At 36.1% G+C, this 24957-nt stretch overlaps 1 protein-coding gene across 1 annotated transcript in view; it reads left to right on the top strand.

The window, feature by feature from the left end:
- Sugct (succinyl-CoA:glutarate-CoA transferase) overlaps positions 1–24957 on the top strand; it is a 743994-nt gene that overhangs the window by 313508 nt on the left and 405529 nt on the right. Inside the window, exon 11 of the mRNA XM_004840252.4 lies at positions 8383–8480. Coding sequence (XP_004840309.1) covers positions 8383–8480 — 98 coding nt within the window. The remainder of the gene's footprint in view (positions 1–8382; positions 8481–24957) is intronic.

Raw genomic sequence — 24957 nt, 5'->3', positions numbered from 1 at the left:
CTGCCTGTCTGCAGCGGGGTGATTCGGCATCTTCCACACGACTCAGGACCTCGGTAGGGCGTGCACAGAGCTGCCTGTCTGCAGCGGGCTGATTCGGCGTGTGTTCCGTGTGACTCAATAAAATGAATTTTTAAGAGATTTTTTAACACTGAGATTTTCCCCATGCTTTCCTCTTTTTCCTTTCTTAATTTCCTCCCTCCATCCCTCCTCCCTCCCTCCCACCTTTATCCTTCCTCCCTTCCTTCCTTCCAGCTTCCCTCCATCCCCTCTTTTATCCATATCAGGTTTATTTTCGCCCAAATATAGTTGCACTACTCCTGAATTTATTTTACTTACTGATAGAAAATTTAAGACTTTGTTTTTTCAAGTTAGCCTTTGTTTAATGAACACCTTTCCACAAAAATTTATGTTAAAAGAGTTGAGAAATTAAGGGTATGTTGAAAATTTTTGCTTCTTAAAAAGTCCTTGAAATCATTTAAAATAGTTTATATTATTGATCAATTTTTATCATTTTCTAGATTTTTTAAAACATTTTCACTGTTTATCTACACTTTTATTTTTATTTATACTTTCCTTAGGCGTCAGATTATTTTTCCTCTTAGTCCCAAAATTATAACCTAGTTTTAAAAAATACAATTAACTTTTTGTATTTATTTTTTCTTGCATGTTGACAATGGCTTCACCTATGAAAATTTTTTCTTATTGGGAGAGTATTCTTTCCTTTTTTATTAATATGTCAACATGAGGTTTCAGTTTTATTAAAGATTCCTGTGAGTTTATTTATTTATTTATTTTTTGGTAGCGAGGATTGAACTTGGGTCCTTGTGCTTGCGCAGCAGGTGGCGAAACCACTGAGCTAAATCCCCGGCCCCCGTGTGAGTTTCTTAGAAGAATTTTATTATTGTAGTTAACTCACTATGTATAGAAATTATTTATTACTGCACCTTCTTTGTAGAAAGGTTGTGGAGCAGAGCTAAAACCCACACCAAAGGGGTAAGAAGGAGCACAAAGAAGGTGACAAATGGACAGTTCCGATGAGGAAGGGCTGGCAAGTCTGAGGTGGAGAGGAGGCAAGCTTTTATAACAGTGACTCAGTAAGTGTAGAGAAAATTGATTCAAACATTTGATCCGGGATCAAAGAATCTTTATTATGAATGGTAAAAGTTAAAAATATGAAACATACTGAAGCCGGTGCCTGTGAAGTCATTTGCATACTCTAACTGCAGAGATGTAAAAGCCAGTTCATTGCTCTAAACGAGTACAGATTTTCTTCCTGGGCCATATGTTTTGGAGTTTCTCTCTCTGCAGAGAAGGAAAAAAAGGTACGGGGAGGGATTACTGGTTAACATGTTCTTCATTGTTGAAAATAACTGAACTGAACTCTTTTTAGTTTTGATTCATTACTGCCGATCAATTTGAATCTTTTGAACTTCTTCATAAATATCCATAAGAACACTTTTTGAAAAGGATTTCTATTTCAAAGCAAAATATTTGCCACAAGTTTTAGTACTAAACTACAACTTATTGTTATGGTGTGTTCTTACACATATTCATTTAGGGAGATTAGCAGAAGGGGAAATGTGACCTTGATTTTCCCATGTGTGAGTTAGGAATGATAATCCCCATTCTGAGCCACTAAGGCAATGTCTATAAAAGTCTTTGAGATGCTCAGAAGGAAAGTGTTAGTGTACCAGGTTTGAATGTCATGGATATAATTTCGTAGGGTTGCTGAGTGAATGAATGCCACAATCTGATTGGCCTTTTCAATCCTCATGATTATATCCTTACATGTAAATGTGTCCTAAAATCTTTCTCACCTAAGAAAAAAAATCATCTGTTTCCCTATTCTGATGCAAGGTTTTCTTTCCCTCTCAGTCACATATAGAGAAAAATTTCTTGTATTTTTAATTTAAATTTGCTTATTAACGATGGGCTTATCCTTCAAACTGGCCTTTTAGAAGATGTGGAATTGATTTTTTTTTTTTTTTTTTTTTTTTTTTTTTTTTTTTTTTACCTTGAGCCTGTCAAAATTGTTCTTTTGCAAGAAAGGTCCATCAGGAATGAAGAGAGAGCTGTACCTCCTTGGAAGAAATGTGGCAGTATTGCTTGTGATGAATGAATGGGATTTACTTACTCCTTCTCTTTCTAAAATGGAACTTGATATGCTGGTTGATTAATACATTTTGAGGAGTGACCTTGTTAGGGAGTGCTCATTGTCAGGGTTTGAAGTAGGAGGAAGAATGTTGGGTTCAGGGTTTGGGGTCAGAAAATCTTCCTGTGTATAAAATGAACCTTGGTTTATAACAAATCCTATTTTATGCCCTTTAACATGATACAGAAGAGTAAGGGAAAGTGAGCATATGTAAGCTATTTTAAGCTGATTGATGCCAACACTAATGGGTATTTCTATTTGAAGTATATTGGCATCCTTTTAAAAGTTATTTAGACTGAAGACTTCTTTTATTGGAGGCAGTATGCATTAGTTCTCAAGTCTAGTAAAGCATAAGAATCTTCTGGAGCCCCATTCTCAAAGATTTGATTTACTGTGTTTAAGGTGGGGTTCAGGAAGCTTCAATTTTAATAAACACTATATTTGACTGTGGAGCAGGTGGTCTGAGGATATTATAGCATAATTCTTAAGGCCCACTGTGAGTGTTGTCCCATAACCTCTACAAAAATATTTAATCTTTGTTAAGCATCTTTGTATAAAATACAGGTTCTAATATATAACTATGCTAAAATATAACTTGTGGAATTTTATAAGAGTTCGATTAGATAAATGAAATGCTTAGTATAGTCCTGGCTCATAGTATGCACTTAATACATGGCCTCTACAAAATTTTGGCAAGGATACTGGTTCTAGGGAGGACCCAGTAAACACAGTTCTCCCTAACTCTTCCACACAGCACAGTGATATGCGTAGAGTATTTGTTCAGTTATGCATAGAGTATCTGCTTGAGGATGTTGAAAAGTAAACAGTTGGAGAATTGAGGAAGAGCATCAGAATTAGAAGTAATTCTAAACTGGTGTTAAACATACAAGTTTTTCTCTCTAGTTATTTCATTACATGAATATAGTAGAGCCAGAAACCAGGAAGTTAGACAGCGAGCAAGAGACCTGAGCTCTAGATTCTCTCTATTTCTGGTACAAGGAGCATGAAAAGTGAAATCTAATGTCAGAGTATAGAAACCGTCTGTTTCCTCCTCCTCTCTCCTTTATGGTGTCTCAGCCTGTGAGGGATCCTGTAGCAGCAGCAGTCCAGGAACAGGAGCCAAGCTCTGAGCAAGGGAAACTTTCTTCTTCATTGCTAAGCTGAGCTCCTAAGGAAAGGGGTGAATCCCTGTTGCCTTTTTTCTGTCTTCCCACTGGTTGGCTTGATCCTTGTAAGTGTCCTAAAGAATGGGGCAACTAAAGCAAAGTCACAAGGAATTGGGAAGTCCTGGAGAAATTACAGAAAGGGAAGAGCTTTGCAAAACAATCCTTGAAGTTGTTTATGAACTCCTGGGCTCACGCCTAAGCTGCACATGCCCTGATCTGATTCTAATTAGCATCCCAAACATGTTGAGTTAACAAATTAAGTGAGCTGAATTAATGAGTGCATGACTACTTAGGTTATAGTATGACCATTAAGTGGGTCACATGCAGGACAGATTCAAATAGCTTTGCAGAAGCTGGTGAAACCAAACCAACATTAGAAGTAAAGCTCACAGAAGGTGGGTTGGAACTTGCAGCTTGGACCTAATCAGCCAATTGTCTACTAAAAACAGTAACATCAAAAATTCTCTGTAAGATTTAAACAAGATCCAGAGGCTCTTAACACAATATTCAAAATGTTCAGGACACAATCCAAAATTACTCAGCATATGAAGAACCAGAACTTGCATGAGAATAGACAATCTATAAAAACCAAGGCCAAGACAACACAGATGTTGGAATTAACTCATAAAGACTTTAAAACAGCTATTGTAAAAATGCTTTAACAAGCATTACAGACACTGGTGAAATAAACGGAAAAGTGGAAATGTTTAGCAAAGAAATAGAAGATATGAAGAAGAACCAAATGGAAGTTTTAGAACTGAAAAATACAATAAACTAGGAAATAAATAATATCTCACTGGGTGTGCCCAGTAGTGCATTGCAGATAACAGAGGAAATAAAACAGTATTTTGAATTAGATCAATAAAAATTACTCAGTCTGAACAACAAACAGAAAAAAGCCATATTCCACACACAAAAAGGAAAGAAGAGATCCTCAGGGACCTGTGGCACATTACAAAAATCTGTATTCATTGTGCTCTTAGAAAGAGAAGAGAAGAATTATACACTGAAAAATAATTGAAAAAATAATAACTGAGAATATACAAAGTGGGTGAAAGATAAAAGCCTATAGATACAATAATTTCAGCAAACCTCAAGTGGGATAAACCCAAGGAAATGTATGGCCAAATATTTAAAAATCTAAATGCTGAAAGTTAAGACTAACAAAAAATCCTGAAGACATCTAGGGAAAGATGATGTATTACCTATGGGGGATAATGACCCTGTTGACTGCAGATTTTTCATCAAGAGCTAGGAGGAAGTGGCACAGCACATTTAAAACACAGAAAAGAAAGAACTACCAACCCTGACTTGAATGTCCAGTAGAAATATCCTTAAGAAATGAAGGTTAAACAATCTCATATAAAGAAAAATTCAGAGGATTTGAAGCCAGCTGATCTACTGTAATAGAATTGTTACAGGAAGCTCTTCATTTACGGAAGGTAAATGATATCAGAAGGAAACTAGGAGCATCAGGAATGAAGGAAGAGCAACCAAAGTAGTAATATGTGCAAGAATTTAATACACTAGTCCTCTCCTTTTGTATTCTGAAATATGTCTGATTGGTGAAAGCAAACAGTAAGATATTGTCTAATGGGACTTTCAGTGTACATGGCTGCAATTGACAGAAAAAATAGGTAGGAGAATGAACCTATACTGTGGTGTTTTCTGTATTCTATTTGAAGTGGAAAATAATGATTCTATGTACATTGTTAAAAGTACATATATTATAATATCTAACACAGTCAACAAACATCTACCTATAAAAAACAATAGCCAGAATTAAAATTGATAAATGTAATATTAAAAGCTTTGAAGAAACCCCACAAAAAGGCAGGAGAGGGAAGACAGAAGAACAAAGAATACAGATAAATTTAGGTAATAAACTAAAAATATCTGTAATAACATTAAGTATGAATGGCCTAACCACACCAATTAAAAGGCAGGCATAGTGAGAAAAGATAGAAATAAGCCTCCAAAACAAATAACAAAAAAATTCAACCCATGATCCAGTAAATTCACTTTAAATATAATCATATTGATAAACTAAAGATGTTGGTAAAGATACAAAATAAATAAAAGGCATATACGTTAATTAAAAGAAGGCTAGAGTGGGGGTATACTAACAGTGGACCAATTGTCATCTAAGAAAACTTGTTTTCAACAAATCCTTGTAACTTATATTTTCACTGGCAGAGGAGATTTTGAGTGGTCTATATTTTCTAAGAATTTGGGAAATACCATATTTTATAAAGGATGTTTACTTTTCCCTATATCTAAAAGCTGGATTCCAAGCTCTATTTCTGTGTCTTCCTGTATATACAAAGTTCTTTTATGTAAGTTCTGAAGTATGATTAGCTTTGAACTATAACAGTTTTGTGTGTTATATTGGATAGCATTTCAAATGGCAATTGAACTTAACATGTATCAATAATGCACATAAAGTGATGACCATGTATATGAACACTATGACCTACAGGCAGTGAAAATGCCTGCAATTTCCTCCCTCCCTTTTTTTTTAAGAGGCCATAGATTGTAAGAAGCATCTACATAAAAGTGGTTTTAGACTTGGTAGGATAAAGTCTATGCATAAAATAATGCCCACAATATCACATACCTCAAAGTGTTCACATTGTTCATCTGTGAATCGGTCAGTTGACAGATTCAGCTTTTGAGATATACCTGATATACCTGTGAACAAAACATGTAAGATTCTCTGACCTTGTGGAGCTTACCTTCTATCAGAACAGACAGATAGTAAATAATAAATATAATAAATAAATTATAGGGAAAGGAAGGGCAAGAAAGGAGGGGATCTAGGGGACTGGGATGGGGTGGGGTAGGCTAAAGTGAGCTAGGGTACTTGAGGTATTCCCTTTAAAAAGTTGACATTTTAAAAATTAGGTTTATTGGTACATTTTAGGTATACAATACAATGACATTCATCATTGGGAACTTGTAACTTTACATGATATAACTTGGTTCTTATTTTTTCCCCATTCCCCTGCCTTCCCTTCAGCCCCTCCACCCCTCCCTATTTACAAAGACTTTATTTCCATTTTTTCCTTTTCTCATATTTTTTCCTTTCCCTTCTTTCCTTTCCCTTACCCCTCCCACTTCCCTTTCCCCTTTAGAACTTTTCTTCCTATTTCACATTATCAATTATACATTTTGATCCTATTTACACTTAAAAAGTTAATTGAACCAACTTGATAAAGAGAAGGAATTAGCCAACTGAGTGTCTGGCAGAAGATGTTGCAGACAAGAAATAGCTTGTGTAAAAGTCCTGAGGCTGAGACATGACAGAATGTTCTTGGTTCGGAAAGAAGCCAACATGACTGCAGCAAGGAGCAAAGGAGAGAACATGTTAGGAGGTGATGCTAGAGAGGCAACAGGCCCTATTGTGTGGAGCCTTGTAGGCTATTCTAAGGAGCTTGGGCTTTGCTGTAAGAGGCATCATATGAGAATACTCTACAGTTTCTGTTATCATGTCTCTTGATTGTCCATGGAACCATCCCTCTTTTTCTCCTCTCCTCCTTTTTTTCTTTGAACAAACATGTGATTTACTTTTTCTTTTAGGGGAAACAGTGCCTTGTTGGTATGTTTCACACACTTGTCTCTTTAGAAACATTTTGAACCTTAGCCCGCAGAGCAGAAGATAGAAAAATACTGTAATTAGTCTTAGCCACTGTTTAATGCCAATTCTGCAAGGAGAAAAGAGGTCTAATAAGTCAAATACAGAGGACACAATGGGCATTCTAGTCCCCGTTGAGAACAGTCATTCTACACTATTTTATGTAGCTGATGGTATATTCTGGGTGAGGCCAGACTTAGAAATTTTACCTGTGATTTAGTGAAAGCACTTGGTTTTTCTTGGAATGACTTATTCACTCTCAGGGAGGGAGGATTTCTGACTGCTGGACAAGACATGAGGCCAATTCTGGGATCAGGTATGGTGACAGGTTTCTAGGAAGAGCACCGTATGTGGCATTGCTTTTTAAAATCTGGGAGAGAAATGCTGTCATTATTATTCCTAAAGGAAATAAGTAAATGGAAAATGCAAAAGAGGGATTACCCCATTGAGATGGTCTCTTTACTCCAGGCATTCTTCTTCACTTCTCTCTCCTTTGTAAGATGATAAGTGGATTGATTTTATTTAAACTGGGGGAACAAATCAAATCATTAAATGTTTATATTGAAAGCAAATACATCAATAAAGGCAGTGAAGCTTTCTTTAGGCCACATGGCCTGTCCCCAGCCCATAAATGCTCCTTCTGACTTTCCAACATAACTGCCAAACACTGCCTCCACACATTCTTTTCAAGACTTCTTTTCCATTCCAAATCCACTTGGTACTTTCATTATGGTCTTGTTAAAATTGAAGATCTCCAGAGGGATTTGCAGGATAGACTTTTCCCTTTAGTAAGGATCAGCAAAGGAGGAAGTATATAAAAGCATTTGTAGCCCAAATTCCTTCAGGGAACCATACTAAAGAAAAATAGTGACACTCTTATATGAAGAAGATCTTTTAATTTGACATTGTTTTAATGGTTAGCATTTGGGCAAATGTATATGGTTCCCTTTATTTTAGTACCTTGTAGAACATCCTGAATAAGTCTATTGGGACAGATAATATTATTTTATTTACATGTGGAACAAATAAGTGACTGTAACTATGAGATATATGTTAGTTGTCGGCTTCATGTAAGTGCAGCCATGCATTTATGATATAGGTTCTAAAAAATAGGTTTATTTTATCTGATGTTATATCTCTCTTCTTACTTCCTCTAGGTAAGACTTTTTATAGGGATCTGATACTCTTCTATTCTAATATATGGGTATAAGAACATAGTAAAACCCTCTTGTAAATGACAAACTTGTTCACCAGCATGATCCATCTGAATTGTGTTTGCTCTCTCCATGTCCCCTGCTTGAGAGGTAAAAAGGTCAGAAAGGAATGATCTTGGGAATAGAGTAATAAGCTCTGAATGCTAGAAACCCCTAGGGCTTGCAGGTACATGAAAAACTCATGAATTATTTTTTATAATTATTTTTTCCTTTTAGATCTTGAACTTACCTGAATTGATTGATGACTCTAAGTATAAAACCAACCATCTTCGGGTACAAAATAGAAAAGAGCTTATTAAAATACTGTCTGCACGGTAAGTGTAGATTAATAGACATTTAAGGAGTAATGTATGATGTGATAATCATTTATCTGGTGCTTTGTGTTTTTTCTTTTGGGCTTATATAGATCAGTTTGTAAAATTCTCTTCTGTTTCCCAAAACTGCATAATGGAAAGATATTTTTAAACTATTTGTTGTTTTTGTTCAAAAACATTTGAAAGCATTTAAATGTTTTATTAAGCACTGAGTCATAACAATAATATAAATAAGAAAGTCACAATTTCTTGAATTGGGTTGCTTTTCTGTGGCCTGTAACTGTTTGGGTTTAGTGTATTGTAAATAGTAATAACAACAGTTACAACCACAATTATATTTAACATTATTTTGTAATGTTATTGTGGTAAATGTTCTGTGTACATTACTCTATTTAATGTTTATAGTCGCCCTGTGAGGTAAGATCTTTTATTCTCATTTTATAGATAAGGAAATGAAGGCAAAAAGAGGGGAACTCAAGAGTTTATTAGCTTTTCTAAGCCCCTTGTGTGAATCATGATGATTTATGGGTCATGTTAATTAGAATGTTTGATTTCCAAAGCACTCCTCCATGTCAGATTATGCTTTTGTAAAACATCCGCTACTTTTAAAAATTTGCCTAAAAAAAGAAACCCCCCAAATAGTAATCTGGCTCTGTCACATCAGTCTCACTTTTGTTTGCTTTTAAGAATAGTCTTTGTGAGGAATTGAAATTATCACCTGTATATTATCAGATCATAATGCAATGAAATTGAAGATCAATAACAAAGAAACCACAAGAACTTCACAAACACATGGAAATTGAATAATACCCTCCTGGGTCAAGGAGGAAATTAAGGAAGAAATCAGACAATTTCTACAATTAAATGACAATGCCAATACAACATACCAACATTTGTGTGACACAATGAAAGCAGTCCAGTGTGGGAAATTCACAGCAGTGAATACCCATATTAGGAAAACAGAACAAGCTCAAATAAGCCACCTAATGCTGAACTTCAAGCTTCTAGAAGAAGAGCAAGAAAAAACCAAAGTTTATACAAGAGAGGAAATTATAAAGATCAGAGCAGAAGTCAGTACCATGGAGACTAAAAGAATGATACAAAAAAATCAAGGAATGGAAGAGTTGGTTCTTTGAAAGAATAAACAAAATTGACAAACCTTTATCCAACCTTGTCAAGAAAAGAAAAGAAAAGTCCAAAATCCATGAAATTTGGAATGAAAAGGGTGAAATTACAAAAGATTCAGCAGAAATCCAGAGAATCATCAGTTTCTACTTTGAGAACCTGTTCTCCAATAAGATGGAAAACATAGAAGAAATGGACAGATTTCTAACACATATGAATTACCAAAGTTGAATAAAGATATAAAAATTCTAAACAACCCAATATCAATCAATGAAATTGAAAACATAATTAAAAACCTACCAACAAAGTAAAGCCCAGGTCCTGATGGCTTAACCACTGAATGCTACAAAAAATTTAGAGAAGAGCTATTGCCTTTACTGCTTAAACTCTTCAATGAAATTCAAAGTAAGCAATACTCTTGAATTAATTCCTGGAAGCCAGCAACACTTTGATTCCAAAAGCAGAGAAAGAACCAATCAAAAAAGAGAACTACAGGCCAATCTCCCTAATGAACATAAATGCAAAAATCCTCAATAAGCCTCACAAGCACAAGGTCCCAAGTTCTATCCCTGGCACAAAAAAAAAACAACAACACCTCAATAAGATACTGACAAACAGAATGCAGAAGATCATCAAGAAGGCCATACACTGTGTCCAAGTAAGATTCATCCCAGGGATGCGAGGATGGTTCAACATATGGAAATAAATGTAGTACACTATATTAATAGACCCAAGAGCAAAAACCATATGATCATCTCAATAGATGCAGAAAAAGCATTTGACAAAATTTAACACCCATTCATGGATAAAACCCTACAGAAAATTGGAATAGACGGTCTTTATCTCAACCTGATAAAAGCCATATATGAAAAACCAATAGCCAACATAATACTAAGTGGTCAGAAACTGAAAATGTTCACTATAAAATCAGGAACAAGACAAGGATGTCCACTATCACCATTCCTGTTCAATATAGTTATGGAAACATTAGCCACAGCAATTAGACAAGAGAAAAAAATAAAAAGAATAAAGATAGGAAATGAAGGTGTTAAATTGTTATCATTTGCATATGACATGATACTCTATATAGAAGACCCCAAAAACTTCACCAAAAGTCTTCTAGACTTAATAACAAAATCCAGTAGAGTAGCTGGATACAAGGTCAACACTCAAAAATCAACAACCTTCCTGTACACTAACAACAGACTTACTGAGAGAGGAACTGGTGAAACAACTCTTTTCACAATAACATCCCAAAAATGAAACACCTAGGAATCAATCTAAGGAAAGGAGTAAAAAACCTCTACTCTGAAACTAGAGCACTCTGAAAGAAGAGATGGAAGAGGATATCAGAAAATGGAAAGACATCCTTTGTTCTTGGGTAGGAAGAACCAATACAGTGAAAATGGCCATACTTCCAAAACTGCTGTATAGATTCAGTGCAATCTTGATTGAAATTCCAACAGCATATTTCACAGAACTAGAGAGAAAAAAATTCAAAAATTCATTTGTATCCAGAGAAACTTGGAACAGCAAAAGCAACTCTAGGCAACAAAGACAAGGTAAGGAGTATCACAAGCACCAATTTAAAACTATATTACAAAGCCACTGTGATAAAAACAGCATGGTACTGTTGAAGAATCAGATCCGAGGATCAGTGGAACAGATTAGAAGATGCAGAACCAACTCCAGACATACTCAACCACCTCATCTTTGATAAAGGAGCCAACCACCCTCACTGGAGGAAAGATAGCCTCTTTAATAAATGGTGCTGGAAAAACTGGATTTCAACTTTCCAAAGGTTTTAACTACACCCATATCTCTCACCATGCACTAAACAAAAATCGAAATGTCCCAAAGATCTAAATATTAAAACAGAAACACTAAACTTGCTAGAACATAGTCTAGGTAGAACTCTTGAAGATATTGGTGTAGGATAAGACTTTATGAACAAAACCTCAGTTGCACATGAAGTAGCACAAAGACATCAACAACTGGGATCTTATCTTATTAAAAAGCTTTTGCACAGTTAGAGAAACCACCAACAGACCGAAGAAACAACCCACAATATGGGAAAAATTTTTTACCAGCTGTTCCTCAGACAAATGTCCACTATCTAGGATATATAAAGAACTTAAAAAAAATCAGACCCCCCTCACATTTAAAGACATAATCCAAAAAGTGGCATCTGAAAAGAAAAGACATTTCCACAAACAAGTAGAAGCAGCAAAGAAACATATGAAAAAATGTTCAACATCACGGGTGATTCAAGAATGCAAATGTAAAGAATGCTGAGATTCCATCTCACTCCAGAAAGAATGGCTGCTATCAAGAAATCAATCAATAGCAAATGCTGGTGGGGGTGTGGGGAGAAAGGAACCCTTCTCCACTGTTGGGGGAAGTGGAGACTGGTGCAACCACTGTGGAAATCAATATGGAAATTTTCCGAAATCTAGGATTGAAAGTCTCATTTGACCTAGCTATTCCTCTGCTGGATATTTTCGCAAAACGATCAAAAGACTCACACCACAGTGGTATATGCATATCCATGTTTATAGTGGCACAGATTATAATTGCCACATCTTGGAAACAGCCCAAATGCCCATCAACTGGTCACAGGGTAAAGAAGATGTAATTTTTTTTTTTTTTTAACAAACTAAAGACATGGATTTACCTTGAGGCCATCCTCTTAAGTGTAATAAATGGGACAAATGTGTAAATACAGAATTGTTTTCTCTGTTGTGAGAAACTGAAAGTGTAAATGAGGACCAAAATGTATAATAGATAATGTGAAATAGGGAGAAAAGGTTCAAAGGGGAAAGGGAACTGAGGGGAGGGGAAAAAATGAGAAAAGAAGGAAAAAACAGAAACAAAGCTTTTGTATATAGGTAGGGGTGGAGGGGTGCAAGGCAGGGAAGGAGAATGGGAAAAAACAAGATCCAAGATATATAATGTACAGGTACAAAATCCCAATGATGAATGTGGTCATATTGTATACCTAAAATGTACCAATGAACTTAATAATAATAATAAAAAATAGTCTTTGTGGGTTTCATGAGTCTAAATGTTCATATGAGCAGTTCTTCAGAATTGAAAATTTGTTATAATTATGCCAATAAGTTAAGTACTTTTGTTCAGATACAACATCTATTCTTTTAAAAGGCCCACATATGTAATATATATGAGCTTTTAAATAATAAAATTCTGCTGTTACTTTTATTTTGTTTCCTTTCTATTTTGCAGCCCCCTACATTAAATTCTGAGTTAATATTCATTCACCTATTTGCCCTTCTAGATTTTAAACACGTCTCTGCACTATCTGTATCTCCATCATTTGCCAAATGTTTTCCATGTCAATAGGGGCTCTGTGTGTGGGATTGATACACACAGACCAGGGAAATGAGAATTAGATGCCCCTTTCCTGGTCAGTAGTTAAATATAACCCAGATTCTACTATAAAGCCCCAGAGCCCTCAGTGATTAACCTTTCTCTACATGAGAATTGGCCATTTATTTCAGCCTTTTGCCTCTTTGCCTCTCAAGGCTTTTTAATTCATTTAATTCATTGATATGACTTTTTCCTTTCACACCATGGTTACCAAGTTTCCATAATAGCCACTTGTGAGAACCTTATCAAAAGCTCTTTGATAATCCAAATAAATCATATCTATGCTGTGAGAAGATCCCAAGAAAAATATAAAATCTAGGCAGATAGAAGTATCATCCTATTATTTAGTTGCCAGCACTTTAACCAAGCTTCAAGAACCACAACGTTGAGCCATTGGTTTCCTCTGTCCTAAAACTTTTATTCCTTGCTAAATTCTGTTATAGAATTCTACTGTGCACAGACTTTTTGCTTGATCTGTATCAGATTAGGTTTTGCTTTTTGGTGTGGTGGGGTGAATTAAATAATCTGTCACCTTGCTTTTACTTTTATATATCCCAGTGTTGGGTGCCTCGGCATTTTTGAAACCCTAAGGTTGTTATATTTCTACTAAGACTCAAGAAACAATACAGAATCACACTATAAGGAAGAGAGTAGGGGAGCCATCTGAAGAAAGGAAATTTGATAGGGGGGTCCCAGTGTCATGGGTACTGCTGTTAAACACAGACCAGATGGCAGAGAGAGCTCTGGGCTGTGTGAAGACTGGGATTTCCGCTCTCTCCTCTACGCAGTGACATCTTTGGTGCTCTCTGTGATTTGCAATTCTCCAAATCTCTTCTAGCTCAAGAGTCTCCTTCATCGTGGATCAAGTAGTGATGATCAGAGGAAATTAGGGTATTGATTCATTGCCATTTAGTACTTCATCCTGTGTTTTTCTGAACAGATGACATTAAGTTCCTTCATACAATTTAGTGTTTGGCTTTCAGAAGTCTCTGCAATACTGTGAAATGTATCATTTTTGTCATACGATTTTGTGTTTTTTCAGTGTTCAAAAACTTTAGTGGCTCTCTGTAAATTACAAGACTAAATTCAGTCTCTTCAGTCTGACATTCTGTGTCTTCCACAATCTGACCTTACCTTTCCTGTTGGCCTTCGCTCCTCATCGGCTTCAGCAGAAAGCCCCCGCTCTAGCCACACTCCCATTTGGTTTCTTTGGTTTCCTCTCTGGAATGTTTCCCAGACTCAGTATTATCCTGAACACAGTTATGCCTGCAGGGCCAGTTCTGCATCTCTGGGAAGCTATGGTCTCATATCTCTATCTGCTTCCCTGTTAGATGACAGCACCTTCTGGAAAGAGGGTGTCCTTTTTGTGCCTCAGATCCAACCTATCAGTTATTGAAGAAGCACCATCAGTGTTAGTTCTCGTCGGGATGGTGTTGCTCAGGGCTTTCTTTGCCCAGCCTTCTGGAGTTGCTCTGCATGAAGCTCAAGGCACAGCCATCTCAGAACCTGTGAATCACTTCAAGTGGGTTTCATAACAGCAGAGCCACGTTAGCTCCCAACCATCAAAAGGAGGCAGGGAGAAAGGAAGGAGAGGAACCAGTACAAGTACAGGCCAGATAAATGTTATTATCATTATTTTCACTTTACAGATGAGAATTCTGAAATTTAGGGAGGTTAGTCTCAAGGTCAGGTCATAGGGAGTAGTTAGAAATGAGGTTTGGAACACCACCCCTTTTCCAGGTATCATATTACCTCCCCAAAGTGGCACACAATCTGTTCCTGTGTTCTTGTTTGTTTATTCTCTCAGTAAGTCTTTATTGAGCACTTACTACATGGTAGGCAGTGTTACAATCATTGGAAATAGGGAAGTGAATGAGTCAAAGTATACTGTTGAAAAATAATTCAGAGAGGGAAAAGAAAAAAAATGGAAATGAAATCTGTGTAAATAGGGAAGGGTGGAGGGGATGAAGGGCACACAGGTAATGGGGAAAAAAATAATAACCAAGATACATCATGTACAGGTACAAGCACCCAATGATAAATGTAAACGTATTGTATACCTAAAATGTACCAATAAAAGAATTTTAAAAAAAGGAGAAAAATAATTCAGAGAAGGGAATGGAAGAGTGCCAGAAGTTGGGGTGAGCCTGGCTCTCTGATTCAGGTAGATCAGGAGGGCCCATCTCATAGAGGGGCATTTGAATAGAGGCCCGCCGAAAGAAGGTTGGCAGACCCATGGGAGCAGCATTAAAGCTGAGGGTACATTGTGGGGAGTTTAAGGAGCAGCACAGAAGACAGTGCCTGGACCTAAGTGAGCCAGGGGAGGGGCAAGGACAGGCCCAGGCAGAGCGTGGGAGGTGGCAGGTAGATCAGGTTGTGAAAGTTATGGTAGTCTTTGTGACAAAGCAGGCGCATAATCTTGTGAAAGGAATTTTTTGGCATAAAGTCGGTTTGCTTCCCCAAAACTTCTATTTTCTATCTAACCTGAAGAGATATCTTAAAGGGAAAACTCTACCAAAGTGTGGAGAACCTATGACATGCACGTCACAGTGGGCTGCTTGTATCATTGAAAGCTCTAAAAGGTTCACCATCACTGCTCTACCTGATAGTTCTAAGTATTCCAGCAACAGAGAATCAGAAGATCTCCTTTCTTTCTTGAAAAGACCCAAGGAACTCATGAAATTCAGTGGTGTATGCTTTTTATTCATTTATTAACTCATTTATTTAACAAATATGTATCAAACACCTAGTATGTACTAGGTACTGTCCTAAATGCTAGGAATATAGGATTAAAAATAGACAAAAATTCTTACCTCTTCGATTCTTTTATTGGGGGGTAGTGGGGATTGAACCTAGGAGTGTGTTATCATTGACCTATATCCTGCCTCATTAGCTATATCCTATGTCCAAGTAGCTGGGCTTATACGGCAAGCAGTACCATACCCAGTGCCTGCTGTACTTGTGTCAGGATAACCCTTGCAGACTTGATACTAGACACAATTACTTTTGTTGTTTTGAAATGTTCTGTTGCAACGCTTGTTTTGATGAGCCAAAGAAGTTAGTTTACTATATTTTCACATAGCCTTTAAAATATTTTTTAAAAAGTATTGCAGCTACAGGCTGTGCCTGTTAATCATTTGTTGTCGGTTTTTTTATTTGTTTTTTGAGCATATATATACATGCTACTTTTTTTTTCTGCTGTGGTTTGTCAATCATTTCTATAATGAAACCATATTTTTAGTAACAGTAGCTGCATTACCATGTGAGTATACCATATTTTTGTCTGTTGCCTGCTATTAAACATTACATCATGAGCACTTTTCTTCAAAGCTCATATATACTTTCCTCAGCCTTTATTTTTATTTTAGAAAATCTTTTAAATCTGTAAAAATACAGAGGGATCTAGGAGAATGAATTAGCAGCACAGATAACTTTAAAAATAAACTATTGAATGGACTCACTGTATTCATTAAAATAAAACCAAACCTCTCTCCTCATATACCCAATTTGATACCCAAAACTGAAAACTGAAGTATTTATAGATTTTTACAAAGTCTGCACTCCTAAACAGACACATGGATTTCCTCTTGTGTTTCAAAGTCTTCATTCCAAGTGTTTTTTCCTGAGCAATTTGAGTACTTCTATCCCTACCCATGGTTAAGTGTTCATTTAAGTTTTTCAAATCAGGTGTTTTCATGTGCTATGAAATTCACAGATGTTTTGAAAGTGCCAATCAGATACGTCTGTCATTGTTTCACTTGCCTGTTGTTTTTGCTGCATACAGTTTGAGGCCACTCTTGAGAGCATTGGCCTTGGTCAGGACAGCAGCTGCCTGTTTTGGTCATCAGCTCCATTTTCCCTCCAGTGCTCTCAGGTGCTATTCCCCAACCAGCCCTGTGAGCAAGTCTTTTTTTTTTTCTTTTTAGTTTTAACATGGAAGACTTTCCCCTTGAGCTTGCCATTTTATCCAGAGTGTTGCAGAAAGTCTGTTTACCCAGCTGCTAACACTGAAAACTAGGTAAAGCTAAAGCATATTAAAGATCACCAGCTAGAAAATGGGAGAAGAGAAATCATGGAGACTAACTCAGGGTCTAAAAACCTCTTCTCTTCAATGCCTAAGGAACAACAGACCCTTCAACCTGTGCTACTGACTCACCAGATCAGCATTTTTGCAATAGTTAGGACCTTAAGAGAGAGGGAGAGTGGAAGTCATGGTGTGTGCTGAATCTAAGAAGTGAAAGATAAAGTTGATGTATTAGTGGCCGGGAAAAAATAATAGGAAGATATGAACTGAGGATAAAGGAAAAGAAATGAAGGAGAAAATAGAATCACAATTCATTTTATTCCTGCCCTTTCTATCAACATTTATTGGCCACTGACTGTGTACTTGGTCCTACAGATAACAGATGAAAGATGAAACCTGGGCTCTGTAGTTCATGGACTAACCAGGAAAATGAGGGAAGCTATGAGTTAAATAATGTGTGGAAAGTGGCAGAGCCTTGGGGCCCATAGAAGTGGCAACTGCTTTAGGCTGGGCAAATCAGGAAAGGCTTCCTAGAAGCAGTGGCTCTTCAAAAGAGTCTTGAAGAACAAATAGAATTCAGCAGGTGAAGGAAAGAGTTAATTCAAAGAAGGAAATATTGATTTGAGTGTAATTTTAGAGTAAGGAAAAAATCGTGAAAGAAGAATAAAAAGTAATTTGGAAAGACACAGATAATGGCTTTTAAATTTTGGAAAATTTTTATTCTTGTGAAGCAAATGTATGTCCATATAGTCCTAGTGAAACCATTTCTAAGAACTTCAATACTCCAATTTCTCATGAATAAAAATAACAGCATTAGATATATTCACCTTTTCAAATATTATGACAGTCTATTAAAATAAATGAATTGTTAAAGTATTTTTGGTTTTGGATGATTTGTTTTTTTTCTTAAATTGTTTCTGATATATAATTTAATATGTACTTATTTTCGGAGTTTATTAAAACATCGTGAAATGAAATGTTGCACTATTTCAGGACTTTCTAAATAGAGGTACTAAATAAATATTTGTCCAGTTGAATGTAGGGTTCATTGAAGGCCTTCCTGTAAGCTGATCATTTTCAAAATTTGACATCAAATTGTTTTTAATAGACTTGTGCAGAATACTGGAGAGTTGAACCTGAACCATTTCTTGGCTGTTGATGGAAGGACTGTAATTTCAAAGGTGCTAGATTTAATGTTAATTTTCCAGAGGCTGACATTTTGGTACCTTTAGGTAAATTTGGTTATTCCATTTCTCTGCTTAGGTCTCCCTAGAATTCTCCCTAGCTTCAAGGATAAAGTTTAAGTCTTTCACCCTCCTGCCTTGTCAGCATAATGTGGCCCAGTCTTTCAGTTGTCTATGGCCACCTTTGTGCTCATTGCTTTACACTAAAACGATGAAGCCTCTTTATCTTGCTACACCACATTTCAGGAGCTTTAACATAAGCCCACATTTTAGGAGCTTTTCTTTCCTGGTCTGTTGGAAGTGGCCCCTTCCACAGTGCTATGTCAGAGCATTTTTTATTTATTTATTTTTTTGTACGGGGAATCGAACTCAGTGCTTTACACTTGGGAGGCAGGTACCAGAACAATTGAGCTAAATCCCTGGCCCAAGGCAGAACATCTTTTGCACTCAGCTGTTGTCAGTCACTTCTCTGCCTCCTCAACAAGACAATGCATTTCTTAAGACAGACACCATGTCCTTTTGATCTTTATTTTCTGGCACTTAATAAATGTTCTTACAGTTAACGAACTCTCGAATCCATGATGGATTCCCTGGCCAAAAGGGAAAGAGAGAAGATCTCCAATGTCAGGACCTACAGAACAAAAATAGAACAGTGGTCAATACAAACAAGGACCTTGCACTCACCAGGGAGGCTTGTGTTATGACCAAAGACCATCAGAAGACCTGAATTGGAGATCCTCATCTTCCACTGACTACCTCTGTGGTCTTGAACAAGCCCTCTGATTGTGCTGAGCCTCAGGTTCTCATAAATCAGGTGCATATAGCAATACCTACACCATAGCAAGCATTAAAAAAGTGGAAAGGCATGGAAGCAGCCAGCTCACTGCTGAGTGTGCATCAGTGCCTAGACTATCAGAGGAGAATCTCAATCCTTGAGAATTATAAATTGTACTTCCCCAGTTTTTTTAACCATTCAAATTCTGTAGCATTTAAAAATTCATGAACTTCATGCATTTGTGAAACTGTAATTATAGTAAGGATCAATTTTCACAATATTTTTTAAAATAAACTTTTACTTATCTTTTAATCAGAAATCCTGACTGGGATGCTGTAGCCATGTAGTATTATTGTTCTGATTGGATTTTATTCTAACAGAAGTGAAGCCAGAGATTTTAGTTGGCCTGTATGGCTTTGTTGCAGGTAGACAGATGATTTCTGTTCAACTTTTTGAAAAGTTAAAAATAGCTCACAGAATTAGGAATGCATTTAAGTTTGTACTACTTTCCTAATGAAAGATATTAAGAGTGTTCATTTTTTAAGCCCAAATGGGCCTTAAGAGCTCCCATTCTGTTCTCTTCAAGATACACTTGTTCCTCAGTGTTGGCAATGAATTTGCTACTTGTGAACACTCCAGTTGAGTTATTCTTGCACTTGTGGCTATACTTGCATAAAGAATAAAACACTTTTGTGTGTTCCTTAGTTGCTATGCTGTCTTAAGAGCTTCCATGAAAAGCTTAGGCCAGGGTCTTTCAACTCTTAAGTAAAAATACACCCATGAGTTCTCCTGTGTCATTTTTATGGGTAAGTTTTTCAAAACTTTAATGGGCATCTTTTGCCTTTCCAAGAACTGTTGACTTTACTTTTTCTATTAAATAACATCTTTTATTTCCTTACTTTTTATTTTAACAGAAAATGAAACTACTTCAATATTTAATTTCTAAAAGCTATTTATCTCCTACCCCTTCCCCTTTGCTATTTTTTTTAGATCCCCATCTCATTCCTCCCTCCTGCCTTCCTTTTCTGCTCCATCCACCTGACCCTTTTCCTGTCTTTCACAGTTTGAGCTGTTTTAAAATTAAACACTAATGGATACATACTAGTTTTCACTTATTTACACGAGGGCTTCATTGGCTGCCTGGTTCACCTCAGGAACTAGGAGGAATTTTATCACTAACTACCTATATGATATGATTTACAAGGGCTGAAAGGAATCTCCTATCCACAGAACATAACACTTCCTAAATATAGTTTTGTGGATTTCAAATTCCTTGGCAATAGATTTTTTAAATGGCTTAGCAGTTTATCCATTCTTAAGTTTTAAACGATATATGGAGGTGAAAGAATGAATTCTGATTTCTTAGTGTAAATAAATTTTCCCAGACCTTTTCCTCAGACTGAATTTTAATGTGGAGACTGTAGAGAAGTCATCAAAACACTGGCTGCCTAAACTGGATGAAGAGGAGTGGAATAAAAAGCAAACAGGCCCTCAGAGATGAAGCTTTTTCTCTTGACACTTGCCCAAGGCTGGGTGGCTGTGGAAGTCTCTTTTAACTCTAATGAATTCAATCCCTCTCTAAATCTGGCAACCATAGGCTCTCCTATGTGTATATGTTTTAAATATATGTCTATATCTGTCTCTACCTGTATACATATCTATCTATCTATCTATCTATCTATCTATCTATCTATCTATCTATCATCTATCTATCCATATCTCTATATATAGATTTGGAGAGAGAGAGAGAGAGAGAGAGAGAGAGAGAGAGAGAGAGAGAGAGAGAGAGAGAGAAAGATAAACATTGTTTTTTCTCTCCAAAACTTTTTTGCTGGTCTAATCTTCCATATGATTGAATTTTAAAATATCTTCTGCCAGCCTTTTTTCTGACTTCTATTAGCATCTAACAACATGGCATTTAATGTGATTTATATATATCTTCGACCTACATATTTCATTTATTATAACCTCCCCCAACCCCTCATAATGCCTTGAATCATATTATTGTAGGTTGATCTGGCATCCACTGTGGCAGGTCTAATTTGGATAAATGGATCTGATGTTTGGTGAAGGTCACATTTGTTTTCTTATGCATTCCTTGGCAGCTCTGCCATTATCAGCTAATAGACAGTCCCTTGTAAAATGTCTATATTTTATGTAGTACATCTCCTAAATGTTGGTTATTTGGAGAGAGATTTAAGTGGCAACGTTTTGTTACTATAAAATCAGCCTTGAGGGTAAGAGAAAGAAACAGGGCTTTGGAAAGCATGCCAAGGGAACCTCTGCAACTCCAAACTAGCTACTCGTGACCGGGACTCTTTCCACTCTGTTAAGAGAATTCTTTGTGACTGAGAATCAAATGATGTCTTTAAGTGAGTCAGGATGGAATGGAATGTCATCCCACTGCTCCAGCCTCCCTTCATTTTTTTTTTCCAGGAGGGCTATAAACCATTCTGCACTGCCTCTTAGTAGAAAGAATTAGGTGGTGTTTGCAGGATATTTATATGCATATGTAGGGAGGGAATGATAATGGTGGAAGGAGCCTAGTAAACTCTATTTTCCTGGATAAAACATTTAATACTCTCATCTCTCTGTTGAAGGTTAATGTATATTTTTAAGATTTATAGAATGTTAGAGTCTTAAACACTTGGGGAGCTGGATAGAAATTTGGATATTATCAAATTTAACCCTTTCCTTCGTGTAACCACTTAAATTTATCAGTATCATGGACAGAGATCTTCTGTAACCTGGTGGGAGGCTCTGTAAGCCAATGCTAAAGGCCTTTCTTCTGGGAGGATCTAGGTACAGCTCTCTAGACTTTTCTGGGAGACCTTTTTTCGCTCTTGACTTTTGCATTGAATGGATAATCTGAAGTTTGACTCAATCTCCAGATACTCTGATTTGTTCCTTAGACTCCCTGACACTTTCCTATCCTACCCAATTATCTGCCTGCCTATGGCTCAGACTGGATTTCTATCTTCTAACTACTCTGCCCCCACTTGGGTTCTATTCTTATCTCCTCTTAGCATTGGCTTTTTAACATAGGCCTTCCTTGAGCCTTTGATCTCACATCAATTGATGTTTCTAGTAAGAGCGGACTCCACCTCTCATCAAGTACTGACAGATGACATCCCTGCTGAGTCTTGATTTCCACCAGCTGTCCAGCATTCTGAAACATTCTCTAGTGGCCAGATGCTCCTGGGCATCATCACTCGGACAATCCACAGTAGTTTTGGCAAGTTGATCACTGTTACACCTTACCCAGCTTATAACACAACTCATTGGTGAGGCTCAAATTGGAGTCTTTTGATTGTCAGTGCCTTTTTCCATAACATTCACAGTAATTGGTTATTCCTCTTTTCTCCATCCATAAATTTTATGTTTAGAATAATCCTGCCTAGGAAAAGAAAATGAGTGAGCATCATTTTCTTTCTTCTTCTCTCACTTACCTTTTCTTTTCCTTCCCTTCTGTATCTCTCCCACACAGAGTCACATATACACAACCTTTTACCTTTTAATCTATAAATTTACATTTTCCTTTTAAATGATCTTTCCTTTTTTGTGAATTGTTTTTCTTTTCTCATTTGCAAACTTTGGAAACAGAAAAATCCAGACATTGGAATGTCTGAGTTTACTTAAGTCTCAGTACTCTGTTCAATTTAATGAATGGAAACAAAAGAGGAAAATCAAAATGCTGGCCTGGATCTTTGTGGCTCTGGGATCGGCCCTTTTTTGTAGTCATTGAGATGCACTATTTTTGGAAAATAAGAGTAAGGGATGGTTGCAAATTATTTTCAAGCACATCAAAATATAGAAATATATTTTAAGATATAGAAATTTAGAACTATTAGAAAATCAGAGAGAAATTGTTAGAAAGATAATTGTTTAATATATGCCATTATCTAAAAATAGAAGAGGAAGAAAGAATAAAGTTGGTGTTTGTATGGACATGAACAAGTATAGGTTGTTCACTCAAATTGTTACATTTGTTAGACTAAAAAACAAAAGCATTAAAAAAATACTGAAGGTAATATTGAAGTAATTCTTAAAAATGAACAACTAATAGAGTTTAATATGTGATCAGTTACAACATCAATGTACAGGAAACTACTTTTCTATTTAATTGAAAAATGTAATGATAAAGAGATTGTATGCATGGTTAACAGCAGTAACAAAAATAAAATACCCAGGGAATAGTAAGAAGATATGTGTGGGATTTACATGACAAAACAACAAAACAAGACAAAACAACAAAACAAAACAAAACAAAACAGAAACAGAAAACCCAAACTAGAAAACTTTTCTTGGCTAGGAAGACTAAGTGTTATAGATATGTCAAATTTTTTTTGTATAAACTTTTTAGCAAAATTCCAAACATCATTTCAACAGGGTTGCATTCAGAATTTAACCAATTATAAATGTAATTTTCAAAAATAGACTAAAAATGCATACTAAAACACATAGATTCATACTTTTCTGGGGAGAAAGCAATTGGTCAATAAGCATGTACAACTTTAAAGTGTCATTCTTAGTAACCCTGGAATTCTATTACACAACCAACCAAAACCCCCAAATTTTTCATTGTACAGGAAATGCTTATTATATAATATTAATTTTTTAAAAAATAATAATTTTATTTGTACAATTTAAATATACATAACAATCACATTCATCAAAGGGTATTTGTACCTGTACAAGGTGTATCTTGGTTCCTCTTATTCTCCAAATTCCTTCCCCTCCCAGCCACCCACCCATCCTCCCCTCCTTATTTACAAAAGCTTTGTTTCCATTTTCTCCTTCTTTTCTTGTTTTTAAAATTTTCCCTTCCTTTTTCTCCCCCTCCCCCTTCACAATTTTCTTTTCCTTTTGAACCACTTCTTCCTATTTCACATTATGTATTATACATTTTGGTCTTTATTTACCCTTTCAGTTTCTCATAGCAGAGAGACAATGGGATATTTACAAAAGTATGTCCTATTTATTTCACTTAAGAGTATGTTTTCAAGGTGCATCCATTTAGCTATAAATGTCTTTCTTTATGGAGGAATAGTACTCCATTGTACAAAAAAACTACATCTTTTTTTATCCATTTATCGGTTGATGGGCATTTGGGTTGTTTCCAAGATTTAGCTATTACAAACTGTGTCCTGAAAGAATTAAATGCACTCATGTTTATAATATTAATTTAAAAGGCAAACTTACAGGTTACAGTTGGCCTTCCATATCTCTGTGTTCAATCAACTGTAGATAAAAAATATTAGAAAACATTTTCTGTGTTGACCATTTTGGGTGACCTTTTAGTAGCTTTGGGAAAACCCAGTAGTAGTTTGTTCCTATAATTTTCTTTATTTATCTGTTTAGAATTCAATCAAAAAATAAAACAAGGTCGAGATGGCATTATTTCCATGTAAGAAAACTGTACTAGCTACTAATTATTACTATTTCCTTTTCTAAACATGAAAAGGAGATTAAACATCCTTCATCAACAAAATACACATTTAGCTTCCACTATGCCAAGCATTATTTTGAGTTCTAGGATGACTTTTCAAAGAAACAACTTCAAAACATCCCGTTTCCTTGTCTTCTGAAATAAGCAATAATATTGCAGTTTTACAAAGCTGTTGCTATCAGTCAGTGAGATAATGTATAAAAGGACCTAGCAGAGTATCAGAGCAGAGAGGTGTTCCATACGTCACTTTCCTCTTCCAGGTTCCACAGAGCATGAACACAAATAATTCATCTATTGATAGATTGAATGATCAATTGATTTCTCCATTCATCGACCCAAGTACACAGTCAGTCCCTTTTTCATTGCTCACTTACTCGTTTTGTGAAGTGGTATAGCATGGAGTCGGGGTACAGTAAGAAGAGCATGGTTTCTGGAGTTCATGCTATCTGTGATCTAATCCTGTCCTTTGCTTACTGTGTGACCTTGGCAAATCATTTAAACACCTCAATGCTTCAGCGTCCTGGTCTACATGG

The sequence above is a fragment of the Heterocephalus glaber genome, unplaced genomic scaffold (assembly GCF_053883595.1).
Source record: "Heterocephalus glaber isolate CG9 unplaced genomic scaffold, H.glaber_assembly_v1.0 deba00001610, whole genome shotgun sequence".
In the NCBI taxonomy this organism is placed as follows: domain Eukaryota; kingdom Metazoa; phylum Chordata; class Mammalia; order Rodentia; family Bathyergidae; genus Heterocephalus; species Heterocephalus glaber.
This window is presented reverse-complemented; position numbering and strand designations above follow the sequence as displayed.